The sequence below is a fragment of the Pomacea canaliculata genome, linkage group LG8, assembly GCF_003073045.1.
Source record: "Pomacea canaliculata isolate SZHN2017 linkage group LG8, ASM307304v1, whole genome shotgun sequence".
Lineage (NCBI taxonomy): Eukaryota > Metazoa > Mollusca > Gastropoda > Architaenioglossa > Ampullariidae > Pomacea > Pomacea canaliculata.
The window spans coordinates 18,127,714-18,143,674 of NC_037597.1; the positions used below are offsets into that span (position 1 = coordinate 18,127,714).

The 15,961-nt window shown below is 42.5% G+C and overlaps 1 protein-coding gene across 1 annotated transcript in view; it reads right to left on the bottom strand.

Moving 5' to 3' along the window:
• Window positions 1–257: 257 nt before the first annotated feature.
• The window catches only part of LOC112570062 (fibroblast growth factor receptor 2-like), a 29,250-nt gene continuing 13,546 nt past the window's right edge, over window positions 258–15,961 (bottom strand). The window contains exons 7-9 of the mRNA XM_025248267.1: window positions 7,712–7,967; window positions 7,400–7,496; window positions 258–6,967 (exon numbers count right to left, since the gene is read on the bottom strand). Of these exons, the coding sequence (XP_025104052.1) occupies window positions 6,559–6,967; window positions 7,400–7,496; window positions 7,712–7,967 (762 nt within the window). The 3' untranslated portion in view covers window positions 258–6,558. The remainder of the gene's footprint in view (window positions 6,968–7,399; window positions 7,497–7,711; window positions 7,968–15,961) is intronic.

Consider the following 15,961-nt stretch of genomic DNA (forward strand, 5'->3'; position numbering starts at 1 on the left):
AGGCTGCATGTGTTCTATATTTAGTTGTCGAAATATTAAACATAGGAAACAGGAGAGAGAGAGGGCATGTGTTATTTTTGTTTCTTCCTGTGCTTCCCTTTGCAATCTACCTTGACCTCTACCACCCACTACCTTGCAAACTCCTCAGTGAAAATCCTTGCGCCTTATTAGACTTGCTACTGTCACACGCATCCTTCCAGCACCTCAGAGATTACACGCATCGTTAAAAGCAGTTTCTCACGTGAAGGCATTTGAAATCTGCTATTGACATAATTTATTCTGATGAGTCGCATGGCAAAGAATGAAGACAAATAATTACAACTTATCACCGCATTCAGCGAAAAATCGTCAAACGAAAGGCATATTCTGAATAACAAAAGTACAAAGGCATACCTAAATAAAATAAATATATCGCTCAGCACCAAGAACTCACTTTTCGCTGAGGGATAGTTTCACAAACTAAAGCATGCTTAACATTATACAAGAATCAGACGGTATTGTAGACAGCAGGCTGACCAGAATGATAACATTGCTACTGTATGCAGGGACAACATGAGCTCTGTAGACGGCAAATATCTGAAGTAAACATCCTTAAAACACGCTTCTTCTCAAAAACTTGCGGAACACTGTGGATCACATTTTATTTGTGCCCTGTATGGTGTGTCCAGTATTTATAACGGAGACTTTCATACACTGTGCTTTCGGATGTTTGGCAGGTTTAGTTATTCTCGATATAAAGCAAAATATTCATTAAATCACAGTTAATAATGAGCGTTCACGGTTACTGTCTGAAATCCAGGCGAAACGTATAACGGTGAAGGGGAGAACTTTACAGATTTTCATCATGATTAAACTCCAAACTAACTTTTGCTGTAACAATAGTGACTTTAAAAAAAAAGATGCCTTCAAAAAAGTTTCTGGCTTAAAAAATGGGTAAAACTTAAGAGATCACCTAAAATAAAGTGGTGCAGATAAAATGGCCATGAGGCTACGAAAGCACAGGATCGGATACAAAAGTGTCAATACTTTTCCGATTGAAGTGACAATGATCATGAGTGACAATGAGTAAAGAATCTGGTGAGTTCATTATAAATCCCTTCCTCCAAAAAGTAGAAATTGCTCTGGGCGATGACGATGTGTCAGGAGGAAAGGCATGTGTAAAATGTCGTGTGATGAAATGTTTAGGAACTAAATTAAACAAGAAGAACGAAAACCCAGGCAAAAAACATAGTGTAGATAGGACAAGTTGATCAGTGAACATAGGAGATGTAAACTATTTGATGTCTTACCGTGATAAGATGCGAAGAAATGAAATTCGACGAGTTAACGAGGAGATGAAAGATATTGGGGTGTCGGGAAAAGATGATGTACAGAAGCGAGCTGGAGGAAGGGGAAGGGTGAGGAGAAGCGTGAGGAGGTCGGGAGAACAGATGATGTGCTGAAGCAAGCTGTGGATGAAAGATGGTAAGACGGTATGGAAAGAATTATTAAGCCGAATGCGGGACAGGCGGAGTGCGGAGGCACCCTTTTTGTTTAGGGAAGACTGGGAAGAAATAAGGTAAGATGCTGTTGACGAGTCCTGTGCTTCAGCGTTCAAGGGTTTGGTTGAAAAGATTTAGGGGCGAACCAGAGAAGGCATCAGGGTAGAAAAATTTGCCAGATTGTCAGATTGTTTTAAACTCTCAGGGAACACTAGGAAGTGGAATTTCCACGGAAATACTATATCTGACACTTTTCTTAATCTTGTACAAGCTGATTTGTTCACCTATTGAACTCTTGACTCGTAACCATCAACCTAAATGTGTCTGACTATATTTGGTTCAAAGGTCGTCATTCTTTAAACATGAACAACAGTGGGATACTGATCACGCTGGCAGCGCTTACTAAACAAATACTGTTTAATATTCAAACCGCTGTCACAAGCAAGTTAACGGGTAAATCATGAGACGTTTGTTACAGAACACACCTGTCTTACGGGCGCAGGGAACGGTAGAAATGAATGACAGAGCTGCGGGGAGCGGAGAGACTTGAAAGAATAAAACCTAGTGCAAAAAGTGGATCAAGCAGGACAGGAGTAAGGGCTATTCAAACACTGGGTAGGGGTAGCTTGGGTAGTGGTTGGGGTGAGGGTGAGTGTTTTATGTACACCACCCGAAACAGTGCTGTTCGTTTAGACAAGTTTTTCAGACGGAAACAGAGTGGCATGTCTACTATATACCCGTTGAAAAGATAATAATAAAAAAAATCTATAGAGGACAAACAGAAGGAATCGATAATTAAAATGTGGAACATCTCATTTTGTATGCAAATACTTTGCCACGAAAATTACAAATTATTCAGATTTTTTAGTTTTATGGAAAAAGTTAACCAATAAAAATATTTTATATTCTTGTATAAAGCACTAATTAAAAGTTAAAGTAGTTCCAGAAATATAGAGAAATTCACATCTGGTTTTTTTTCTTATTTTTAATGTCACTGATCTTAGAAAAGCAGGAAAAGCTGTGCAATATGTATGATTTACGGTAGTTTTATGCAGGTAATGGCATGGGAGGGTATAGGTTGAGTATTAAACTTTGCAACACCAAAGTTATCTGTTGCGTACCGAACATTGTTTTGAACTATCGCTAATAATTCAGTAATTCAGGAAAGAACTAAAAGCAACCATCAGTTCAAGAGTTTCTTCGATGTTGTTCTTCAGTTGATCACAGCAGCTACACTACTAGCAAAGGCTACTCGGGTCATCTTTATACACATAGCTGTCAGAGAAGGCTGTCTTGCTCTTCACACACACTTAATCGTCGTAGCGCCTCAAGCTACAGGAAACCAGATGTAGAAATGCCAGCAACAGTCCCCAAGGGTGCAAGGACGGGTATGGACAACACATTATAATGACAGTAGGGTAGAACACGAACCGTTGCTTTCGTTCGAAATGTGAAAGTCGTATTTGTATCTTCAGCTTCACTCTTAACTTTAGAAGCATAAACCATTTTCACTTTCTATCATTGGGAACTGTACGTTCGTTAATTAGAGTATTAAAAAGAGTATTGACTGAGCATTATAGCAAGGAAAAATGTTATCCACCTGAACAAAACGCTAATACTGTAAGAGATGCAAACGCGGCAAAGAAAGAGTGGCATCATCTTACATCGCATCAACCTATACAGAAATGAACTCTGCGGGGTCAGATCGGCAGTGAACTACGCTAGTAATGTAAACAATTGATCATTCTGAAAAGGATGAACCTATAAGGTGGAATTTCCCAATTAAAAACTCAGAAATTAAAACCTAAGTAAGACAGCAGACAGAGAGAAGGAGGTATGTAATCGACATTAAAAATACAGCAAAGAGAACAAGTGAGGGAGTGGTGGAGGCACAGAAGACAAGCTTCAATAAAAACCAAGCTTATTTTGTAAGGATCTTTTTGTTCGTTCTTTTGTTTTTGAAGTCCTCGCCTTCGCTAAATCTTTGCTTTCCCGTTGATGTAACAAACCCGTAAGAGATAAACCACCTCATGCCCAATATGAAGCAGGTGAAAACAGTTTTGATATGCGCGTAGGAAGACTCTAGTCTACTAACTAGAGCAGATGTGTGTTTTGATGATATGAAAATTATCACTGACCGATACAACCAAAAAGCGATGCGCTGTTGGCAAAGTGTTAATACTCCGATTCCCGCTGAGGTACTCTGAGAATTATTGCCCCTAAGCTTAAGATCTACATCAGTAAAATTAAAACTTTTTGTCCGAGAATAAAACAAATTCATCGAAACACATGAACATAAATCTTGAAAGTTATTAGATGCAATATTCTGCTGACAATATATATATACACCCGTGACACGTTCAGTGCTATGTATCGGTACATCTAGGAACAAACACACAAGACGTGTATACCTCTGAGTAGCCAGTCTAGAATATATAGAAACATTTGGACCTAGCATGGACATATATGGTCAACGTAAAAATATCACACAACACATCGTTCCAAGTCGCAGTCAACGCATCAAATGGCATCCTGCAGGTTTGAATCACCTGAACTCAGTGTTCCGCTCGTTTGCACTCCTAACACACATCGTCAGCTCGTGGAACCAACCGGCTCGGATTGAAGAATAAATAGACTTGTGTATAAGGCAAAGCTGCACATCACTGCACAGTTTGGAGACTTCGATGACGATGTTTCAGTCAGCATTATCTGTAGCACTTGTATTATTGAACAGCCTGAGTCAGTCAGCGCCATTCCGAAAAAGAAACAGACTGACGAGCCGCTATTGTTGCAGACTATATACAAAAATATTACAACAGGTTTCAAAACAAATTCACATTGGCAAACACTTTTTAGTCACTAAAATTTAAATAATGTAACATCATTTCGTAATCTTTGTGAACTCATTAAAAGTCTTTCAACACTTTCCACCCGTGATCTTGCAGCTTAACCGGCCTGCGACACCCTGAGCCACCCTTCTAGGGGTAGTCGTGCACCTCATCGTTACCACCATGTTGACTTGCCAGTTTGCCAGTTTGCCAGTCAGTTGACATTAAGGATGCATTCTATTCGCCTCATGCTGGCAAATAATCAGTCCGCGCGAATCGTGAAGTTTGTGTAGATCATCAAAACTTTTATCGGCTGGGGTCTTTGAACTTGGCCAATCACGTGAAGTCTGCGTATATACGCATTATGCGTGCTACACGTGAGAAGAACTCTGGGTGTTATCAGACGGTCCCCAGAGTTGGATCCTTAGCATGAGTCTGGCATGATAGGGATGTATGCCAAGATTTTGCAGAAAAGTCACTATGGAAAGCACGCTAAAAAGAAGAAAAAAAAAATAGAAGACCACTCTGATACGAATGAGAGGCTGGACAGAAGGATGCAGAAACCCCGTTTGGGGTCCGAACAGTGCAGTGGTCATCACATGCACTCTATTCACCAAAAGAAATAGCTTGGGTTATTTTTTGTGGGCAGGAGGTTCAAGAAGGCTTTAACAGAGATTCTGGCCGGTTATTTGCCCTCAAACTCTGAGCAACACCGTAAAAATTCAAGAAAAGAGTAATTTTTGTTGTTGTTGTGGTGGAGATCTAGATTAATGAAAGCAAAAATTCTGCAATGAAGACAAAGAAAACTATGATATTACCGGTAAACGGCAATCCCTCACCCCCTAGGATATTTCATTAGGGAGAAAGGCAACATACAGTGAACTCCAGTTCTTTTCCTTTTAATAAATATATTGACCAACTTAATCTGTTCTTTCTTTCCACCTCTCCTGTTTAACTGTGTCTTTCTCGTGTAAATACGCTAAATATTTTCTGCTTCCCGAGAGACCTTTGCTGGAAGGTTAAAACGCGGATGAAATGTTTTCCAAACTGGCTGTGTCACTGCTTTCGGGTAGAACGATTCCAAAAATGTTTCCGAGTGTGTCTTGCTTGCAGCTTCCGTCGTACCCAGGAACACGTGGCTTGCTGAATATCTTTTGTCTTCTGAGCAGACATGAAGGCAATTTCCGAGGCAGTGCCTCGATGCCAGACATTAATTCTACCGTTGACACAGGAACCAAAGCCCGTTTGGTACGTCAGTCTCGAAGTTTACCATAGAACGTTTCTGAAATGTTCATGCGGCATTTGGTCTTCTACGATTTTAATACAGTTATTTTTTGTTCCTGATAAACTTTCTTGATGATAGTACTCAGTTAATTGCCGTTGGGACTGACAGACGACAAGCTGTTAATGTGACGTTTGACGCCTTCTGAAGGTAATTTATTAGTCGTGGCTGTACACTATGCAAATGTCAAGGTTTCGCAAAGTTCGTGGTCAAGCGGTCTGTCCTGCTCATTCCGTAATGCGCTCGAGTATACACACAATAAGGTGTGCAAATCCCAAACATAAAGATGTACGAAACAAAGAGAATGTGTAACTCTTCTCTGTTATCACGAGCACACTAAACGGTCGTTGGAGTAAATTCAGATACCTTTGCCCCAAGATAGTACTTCCGGGGATTTCAATCAGCGTAGTAGGTCTTTTTTTTTTTTTTTGGAGCAGGATAAAATTCTGTACGATTTCGTTCAATGGTATCAATAAAGCAACACTTGAAGTTGTGTTTCAGGCCAGTCACCACTTACGTTGTTTCACACTGTAAATAGAAAGTTTTCGGTAACGGCAGGGCAGGAGTGAAAGCTTGACCATCGTTGAAGCTGGCAAGCAAGGCAACTTTAATACTCTAAAGTTTATGGAAAAAGCTCTATCACGAGTGAGTGCCAGTGTAAAAGAGTTTTCCGCACACTTTCAAAATAAATAACTCACAAGCGCAGCCCAGGTGTCAGTTTATGTCAGTGTTCGTGCCCCTTGCCGCATTTCAGTCTCGGTTACAATCCTTGAATAAATGTCAAGTCCTATAAACTTTCTCCACTGAAAACAAAAACCAGCCATTCCTGTTTTTCTATTATCACTTGAGGTACATTAGGTCCCGGCGGGTGGAGAATTACAGCACAACCTCAACAAAACAATATTCATCTCTTGTTCCTGATGTCTCCCTGCCGGTCCCTACCACCAATGACGTATTCTTCCTTTGTTTATACTCCTAAGGGGCTGGAGTCACTCTCACTGGGTCGCATTAAGCGTTCCGTGGATTTCTGGTGAATGCACACATCAATCGTCATGGGAAGTCTCCGTATAGGTGGACCTTGTCGGAGGAAACTGGGGGGCGCTGCAGACGCCGCGGCCGAAGCTGAAGACCCGGATCCAGACGAGGAAGCCGATGCAGTCTGTACTGCCGAGGGCGAAGGACACAGCTCGCCAGAGAACATCTCTGGAACCGTGGGATTGGAGGACGATTCGGAGGCAGACAACGGGACGTCGATGTCCTCCAGAACGAGGTAGTCTCTGTCCTCAGACATAAGCTCTTCCAGTTGCTCACGAAGTTCCGTGAAGGAGGGGCGGTCCAGAGGCTCTTCCATCCAGCAGCTTCGCATCATGGCGTACCTATGGAAAAGCGAAAGAGAGAAGTCGGGGTTAGAGTGGTTTCTGGCACAGCAAGCTGTTTGCTTGATCAACGATTCTTTATCAGCAACTGCCCTTTCAAGCAAGAAAGTGGATAACACTCTTCCTTCTTGGAACCAGGGTCACAACATGTCTTCCGTTGCTAGACGGTTGGATTATCTCTAGAAGTCAGTGACAATAATCATCAAATATAAGTTCAGTTGTCCGGCTTAAAAGCGTGTCCTGCACCAGACCCCATCATCTGCTGTCAAAACAAGCTCTTGTCTTCTATTTTTTGAAAATAAACCCTTTCCTCCGAATATATAGGACATGCACTACTCTTTGAAAAAAATCATAGTTTGCCTGAATCTGGGAATGTTTGACAATTATCAAGCATATTATCACATTAGTAAGAAAAAATATAGAAAAACTTACAGTTCATTAGAGCAATTGCTGGGCTTGTCCATCCTGTAGTTGTTTGACAATACGTAATACAGGTCTGCAAGAGCTATGTTAGGGTACGGGGAAGCTCCTAAAAGAAAAAATATGAAGAAATACATCAGATTATGTAATAAACGGAAAGAAGAAAAATCTTTCCTCTTGTCAAAGTTTTCGGAAGGCAAGCTTTCCATTAGAAAAATATTTACTCAGAATAATTTTATCTGACTTAAAATTCATAGAGAAAGTGGTGTACAAGAACACCCATAGTAACACTATCCCACAGAAGAATATTGTAAAAGAACATACCCATAGTCACAATCTCCCACAGGAGAATACCAAACGACCACACATCGGACTGAGTGGTGAACACGCGGTCTCTCAGGGACTCTATGGCCATCCACTTGAGCGGCAGCTTGCCGTTGGTCAGCTTCTTGTACTGGTTATCGTTAAAGATGTCACGTGACAGGCCGAAGTCGCACACCTTGACCACCTTGTTGTAGTGCAGCAACACGTTGCGCGCCGCCAAGTCGCGATGCACGTACTTCTTCTCTGCCAGGTATTCCTGCACAGTGAGGACAGAACTACATGAACACCTGTGTGACATATTGCTGCACAGTGAGGACAGAACTACATGAACACCTGTGTGACATATTGCTGCACAGTGAGGACAGAACTACATGAACACCTGTGTGACATATTGCTGCACAGTGAGGACAGAACTACATGAACACCTGTGTGACATAGTGCACAGTGAGGACAGAACTACATGAACACCTGTGTGACATATTCCTGCACAGTCTACATGAACACCTGTGTGACAACAGTCAGAACTACATGAACACCTGTGTGACAGATTCCTGCACAGTGAGGACAGAACTACATGAACACCTGTGTGACAGATTCCTGCACATGGTGCAGTTACTACAGGTGGATCCCTGAGGTTTTGCGACATAACGCGGTGTGTAGCGATGACATAAGTGCGTGGGTGCTCGTGCGAGGTGCTCCATGATGAAATATACCATATGTAACATTCATTATTCAAAAAAAAAAACTTCCCTGTCAATACGATAACAGCTATCTTTGTACATGTAATCTAATTTTATCACTGTAATTTCTTTTTTTGCGGTAATGAAGATCGAGGGCTGCATGCATCAAAGCAATACCTTTGTTTATTCTATTACCCTCGTAAATAAAGGTTTTGCCATTTGTTGCCCTCTCCCTTTTATACCTCCTAGTCTATCCCGCAGACATCCATTTGCTGATTATTTTTCGTCGTGTTATCGCTGTACCTTCTTCTCTATTTTTTAGAATTCATCCTCATTGTTTCCCGTCTTTCTGTTCTTTCATATCGTAGAGATTAATCTAGTAATCTAGTTTTTGTATCAAGCACTGAGCATTCTCTTTTTTATATTTTTATTATTATTATTATTATTATTATTATTATTATTATTATTATTATTATTATTATTATTAAGCAGCTCGGCTAATTCGACGAATCCATTAAAACACTTTCTTCATAGAAGACACTTTAATTCTAGAAATTTGCTGTCAAAATCTTTCACGCTGCTTCATGAGCGTATTTTTATATTTTTACATTTTGTTTTCCCGTTAGACTCAAGGGAACTCTTTCATTTCCGACTCACGTGGTGGCGCGAAAGCCAAAATAGAGCGACGCACCCAACTCGTCATTACAGGTACGAACACCTGCGAGCCTCCCACCTGGCATCGTCTCTAAAGTTCCGATAACTCTCCCTGCTTCCTGTCAGCCTCTACCGCCAGTCAGCCTCAAATAATTAAACGGCATAAATATATTGCAGAACAGCACGCGGATAATTGGCGGCCCAGGTAAGCGGTGTAATTGTAAGGGCTTGTAACAGCTGGTTACCTGTCAGAAGGAATAAAGAAGCTGCTCTCTCAGACCGGTCTTCATGTCCATTAGTACTCATGGCCGGGGGACGTCCATGTGGCTGAGATGGGGGTCAAGCTGGGTGCTAGTCTTCGATTATGTTGTTAATTAACGACTACGTCCATTGCTGATGACTTTATGGTGTTTATGTGTACATTATTAGTGGAAGCAAGAGAGACATGATTCGGAGAACGTTGATGCTTCACGCTGCTTTATCTTCCTGTCTTGTAATTGTAATGGGAGAACCTTTTCTTTTCATACCCCACCCATGGACACGTCACTGTCTTAATGTAAGAGCGTGCCTCAGACCTTTCCTCCTGATTTGGAAGTTGGCTAAGGCAGTTGTATTTTCCCTCCATGCTTTAATAAATGTGCTTTTTTAAAAAAAAATAACTGTTCCTCTGCTCGCTGATTAGGGCTCTGCTCCTTTTGCTGTTAAGGCCGTCTGAATATATATATATGATTACATAGACCTGTGTCTAATGTCAGGTCTGCTTAAAAAGACCAACTCGATGAGTCATATGATTGAAAGGAGAAGCTGCAAGCGGTCAAAGGTCACATCAAAAGAAAGAAAAGCTTGTGGGGAACTTCAGTAAGGTCACGTAATGCCTGCTACACTTGTAGTTACGAGTCTAACATCACCAACAACATCCACTACTTTTTCTCACACCATCAACACCAAAGAAGGCAACGGCAACGTTTGTGACGTACGAAACCGTAGCAGCGCAATCAGCTTCTGTCGCCATTTCGCCAGACTTGGGGTTGGGTGGGGATGGAGAGGTGGGTAGGGAGCCTGGAGGGGGAGCTGGGTGGTCAGGCACCGCCTCTGACGCAAAATGGCAACATGGCCTGAAAGCGAGGGTGAAATATGCGCGCCCCGACTTTGCAGGCTGTAAATCTCACCTTGCGGCTCGTAGGCACTCAGTCCTTCCTCCGCACTCGTGTTCCTCCGCCACGTGTAGTGGCGTCGCCAGTGACACACCATCAAACATCGCACCAACTCACCTTCAGATCAAAACTGCCAGCCAACCGAGTGCGGTCACGTGTCTCTCACGTGACGATGACACGTGACGACGCTCGTAAAATATTAAAGGGCGGAGGGAGAGAGAAACGCAGAAACGAATACGGAAGGTAGGAAGAAAAGTGAGGAGGTGTGGTGGCTGGGGCGGGGAAATAAGGAAGAAATATTTTCACACAACGAAGAGAGTCCAGGTGACATGGCTGATAAATGTACCCGAGTCCAAACTTAGCTGATGACACTTTGAAAAAAGGAATTTCGTGCCTTATTCTGATCTTTCCAGTTTCGGAACTATAACTCAAGGTCTTGAAATGAGGGGCTGCTTCGAGAGCCTTGAGCCATATGGAGATGGCTTCCAGCCTTACCATCCTCCCATCCATCCTCCCCAATGCCTAGATAGGATCTCGTTTTCCGACATGACAGACGCAAACAAAAAGATGGGACAAACTGATTAAGATGCAGCGCTGCTTGTGTTGTACAGGACAGATGCAGTCATGTCAGGCATGATTATTCTGTATGCACAACACCCCCCACTCCACCTCATATCCCCCACATAGGATGGTGGTGGTGGATCTGTACCCTTCGTCCACCTCATTTCAACTCTGAAGATTTCTTTTTTGTACAATTGCTACCAATGTTCTACCAAATGCTGTTACCTCCTGATTCGTTTCTCATGTTAATGATTCTGAATAATTTTTTTCAGTCATGAATCTGACCTTATACCACTTGCTTCTTCACTTTCAATCTGATTAAGCTGATTTCTTCACTTTCTCTCGACGTACACTCTTTCTTCTTCATTTTCATCTGCTTATATTGGATTCTTCACACTCCGGTAATCTTGTGAAACTCCAAAACTAGTTTGTGATTACGTTTCTCTGATAACACCCATCGACACGATCATCCTACATAAAATCCTATTTTATCAATTTTCATTTCTCAAATCTCTCTCTAATACCTGTAATCATCGCATGTAATGTAGATTTCTCCATTTTCCATAATAAAATTTCACTCTCTAAAAAGGAGGCTATCAAGTGAAATTTGTTTTGCTTTCTTTGATCTGTTTATATTTTCTTAACAGGAAAAATAAGGAATGTAGATTTTTATCCAGCTTTGACGCCTAGCGGAGAGGGCTTCAGGCTTCTAACAAGCAGTGAGCAGCTCGAATGAGCAGTGAACAAAAATAGGACGAACACGAAGGAAGAGGCGATAATGTTGATGGTGTTTGCGAAGTCGGTCGGAATGCAACATTACGAGGAGTGAGTGGCAGAGAAAAGTGTGCGGCAAGTCTATACATCACGCGCGGTGCACGCACCTTTGTGGCCATGCACGTGTTGTCTGTCTCACGCACGTGCAGTTCATCAGGTGTAAGCATCTGCACAAAACCGTGCACCACGTGCTCACGCACACACGTGTACCCAGTCTACAATACCCGCCAGCAGTTTATCTGTAGTATCGCCTGCACCCCGAGTATAATACCCTCGTGCACGAAGTCCATGATACCTGTGTGCCCTAGTTTGAAATACTTGCCAGCACCCAGCATACACTTGCCAGTACTTTATGTAATACCCTCTCACACCATAATTGTCACAGGAGGGTATGTGTCCATGTACAGGTACGAAGGTGGCTTTAATAAAACAGCACGGCAGTTAAAGACTATGTTCTCTATATGACTTCACATCACACTGAGTGGCTGCTAGCTGTCCCAAATCGCATCGGGGGACCTTTGAGGTCCACAAGCAAGACCAAGCAAATTCTGAAGATCATTCCAGTGTTTTCATAGTCTCAGAAATGTGGTTGGGCATCTAACTCTTTTTGCCTGTTGCTTTAGGTCTTTACCTGGGTTGGTACCAGACCAAGACAGGCAGGTACCAAAACTGTTCATCTGGCCATTCCTCCGTCGTACACAGGTGGCTCCCGTCACCTGCGCCACCTCTTGAGGGTTAATTTTCATGTCAAAGAGCCACTTATTTTCCCAGAAATTCGAGGAAAGCCAAACGACACTAAACGAGAAAGGTTTCAGAGATTGGTGACAAACCAAAGAAACAAAAGAAGTGTTTCGACTGAATCGTAGCCTGAACGCTTCTATTTCACTCGATGGAAGGCCTACGCGCTTTGGATACGACACAAACAGAAAGATGCAAGACCAATACCATCAAATAGTTCCAGCTCATATGGAATAGAGACCAGCACCGAGAACATCGAAGTCATCGACAACATCGAAGCCCTTCATGGTACTCTGAAGGAAGGTCGACGTCGCAGGGACCAGAGGAAGAACGTAGAACGTGAAGACGTGGACTTGTCGTCCCATGAACCTGTTCACCGTTCATCGAAAAGTAAACCTCTCTCAGAGCGAGTGAGGCGATGAGAGAGAGAGAGTGAAACGAGGAGAAAAAGAAAGAGAGCGAGTGAAAAGACGAGAGAAAGAGAGCGAGTGAAGGAGAATAAATATTTTCTTCCTCTACAAGCACCAAAAATTACAAACCCGAAACATCACGAAACCTGGCCAGATTTGAGTTAGACAGTCTGTTTTTTCTGTATGTGATCACGTCAAGCCACTCTACTCAGGAGCACGTGCCTACATGCGATAGCGAGCGCATTTGCAGCTGCTGGTGCATTGAGTTACTCAATCCACATCTGCGCATGCGCGCTCGCAACTGCTGTCGGCAAAAACTTCGCGGGTTGCACAGTGTGTAACGACAACTGTTAGCTAACAACAACAACACAAAACAAATATGACCGCCTTCTCTTCTGATCGCCAGGAACATGGGACAAGGAACAAGAGACTTTTTTTTTTTTCTTCTCTGTCTTCATCCTTTTATTTCGTTCTTGGGTTTTTTTTTTTCTTAAATGGTGAACTGGAACTCTTCGAGTGAAATATGTTAGTAAGAATATGATATATATATATGTCTGACAGACGAGATATCCGAGATATTAGTTGCTTTAGCCCTTGTCATTCACGCACTGCATCGAAACATTCATATGTACAGAAATAGGGAAATTGGTTTCCTGCTTAACAGTTTTGCTTTTCTGAAATAATTCTGCTATTAAAAATAACCTGAAATTAAGTTTACGACTATAGTAGTTCACAAGAGACACAGTTAACCCGAAATAGTTAATTGAAATAATTAAGCAATTACTATTCTGGTCGACATTTGGTTGCAAACAGAAGCAATGACACACGTACTTATCCTGATATCTGCCACCTGTAGGTAAGGTCGACCAATGATGTGTAAACCCTCCAGCCCCCTAAGGCATAGTAAGTGAAAGCTGGCAGACAGACAGGGGTGCGTCTGAGGGTGCCAGTCAAGTCCTAGTGCTCCTACAAATGCCATCAGACCCCCAGGCCAGGACTATGTGCAAGCAACACAACTGCTGTACCAAACACTAAGACAGTGCCAACAATGCCACTTTTTTCTTCACACAATCACCACCATTTGTGAGTGAGATCAGCACGGGTCACGCAGCGGTCGTACTAAAGACGAGCAAACCAAACATACATCAGTAGGGTTCGGATTTCTCCCTTACTCTGTCTTTGCCACAGCGCCAAAAATTAAAAAAAAAAATATTAAAAAAATTCTACTACCTCTCTCTTTTTATACCTCCACACCTCTTTCTTCCGAGTTCTAGATCGAAGAACTCTCTAATGCTACAAAACCATTATGTTTCCGAGGTCCCATCATTCCTAAGGAAAATCGTCTTTTAAAAATAACGGTCGAAGATCAGTCGTCCCTTGGTGACGTGGAAGGAAAATAACCCGCTGAGAATAATAAGGTAAATCTTTGAGCACAGGAAAACTTCGTCACGAAATGCCATTAAGTTCGCTACACAGACACGATCGGTTAATCTTCAAAAATGTCTTTCTGAGAAAAAAAAAAATAAAATAAAAAAAAGCTTAACGTTTGCTGTCTAGACGGAACAGGTAGTTGAATACCCGCACCCAACGTTGTACAACAAAACGTAAAGTCTTCTGAGGGTTTTTCTTTATAATCTAGAATTTTTTTTTTCTGGTTTGAGCATCAAGATTCCAAACAGGTGAGTAAAGAGTCCCAGGAACTGTGGGCCTGAAGCTGCTGGCTGCTTGTGTTGGCGGAGGTGCCAGTAAAAAGTTCTCCGCTTGCAGGCTACGAGCTCCACTGTACAACTGCTCAGGGTGCGCACTGACAGACACTCGCTCCTCCGACATCTCTGCGAGACGAACTGTTTGTTAATTAAATCAACAACTTTGCTTTCTACCTGTGTGCGCGCTCGTGTACGCATGAATATACCTGTGACTTACTTTTTACTCTAGAGCCCGAGTCCCTCCCGTTTCATTTTTGTTAACAGACGAAATAAAATGTGAAATTATAAAATGTTGTTTATATCGTCAACACTTCCCACCTGCAGAAAATAATTTTTTTATCGCTGTTATTTGTCTGGACTGGGGTATTTTCGGGAAGCTTCGCCTGTTTATTCCGCTGTGCCGCCAACTTTTCTCCGCCCCTCGCAAGGCAGGTACGAGCAGCTTTCGCAATTCTTCCCCGGCTCGCTGTTCCTAACGGTCTTCACTAACCTCCCTTGCAACGCTTTCACGATCACAATAATTACTTGTGCCTAGGTCGTAATTGACTTGCTGCACCATTAAACAGACTGCACATCTACAAATGCCATTGCCCCTGTCAGTGATGTTAAGAATGTCCTCTGTCAGCGATGTTAAGAAAAGAAATAATCACCAACCGACGCGGATTGATATCGTGAAGACCATCTGCACATCTGAAGGCGGAGAAGTCTTCAGAGTTTTGTGGGAGTTGGCAACTGTAACTGGCGATAATAAAGTAAATCTTAACTTTTTTTTACGAAACTCTGTCTTGCCCTGTCTGATTTCATTGAATGCTCCTTTGCTGACTTTTCCGTTGCAGGTGTTGACGTTGTGTCCAGAAACACAGGGAATTCTACCTTGAACATACTTCTCGGCATTGACCACAATCGTTCTGGAAAGCTGGCAGAGAGCTGAGGACTTATTCTACAATAAATAATGTAATCAATAGCTGACTACTTTGTATTATTATTATTATTTTGCAGTACGGTAAATGTGAAAAGATTGACTTTGTCTCCCGTTATCTGTTTTTCATTTATTCGCACCAATGTACAACACTTCACAGGACTGGTTTTTATCTGCTTGAAATCGGTACAAAATGCTCTCCCTGTTGTTGTTTGTTATTGTTCTTGTTGTTGTTGAAATCTGTCTAACCTTTTGAAATTATTCACAAGTCACAACTAAAGAGCAGTTGTTATTGCTATTTGTACACAGGAGGGTACACGGGTCTGTCAGCCTGACCGTGACACCGCAGGACGGCGCGCACCCCGAAGGACCCGCCGCCAAACATCTGTCTCCTCCATCACCGGGGCTGCCATCAAAGCCCCGGGAACCTTAGGGTCGCGGGTGGCGGAGAAATTCTGCGACCCGCGGTTTAATCCAAGAACCAGAAAAAGTTTACGTCCACGGAGGGACTGGCTTGAAGAGCTAGCCTTGAAGGGCTAACCTTAAAAGGAAGGGAGCTTGACCTATCAGCACCTCTTCTGGCAAAGTAACCGCTGATCAAGGATAGCAGGCCTGACGGAACAGCTGCACGTCCTGGCTGACAGACTGACGAGG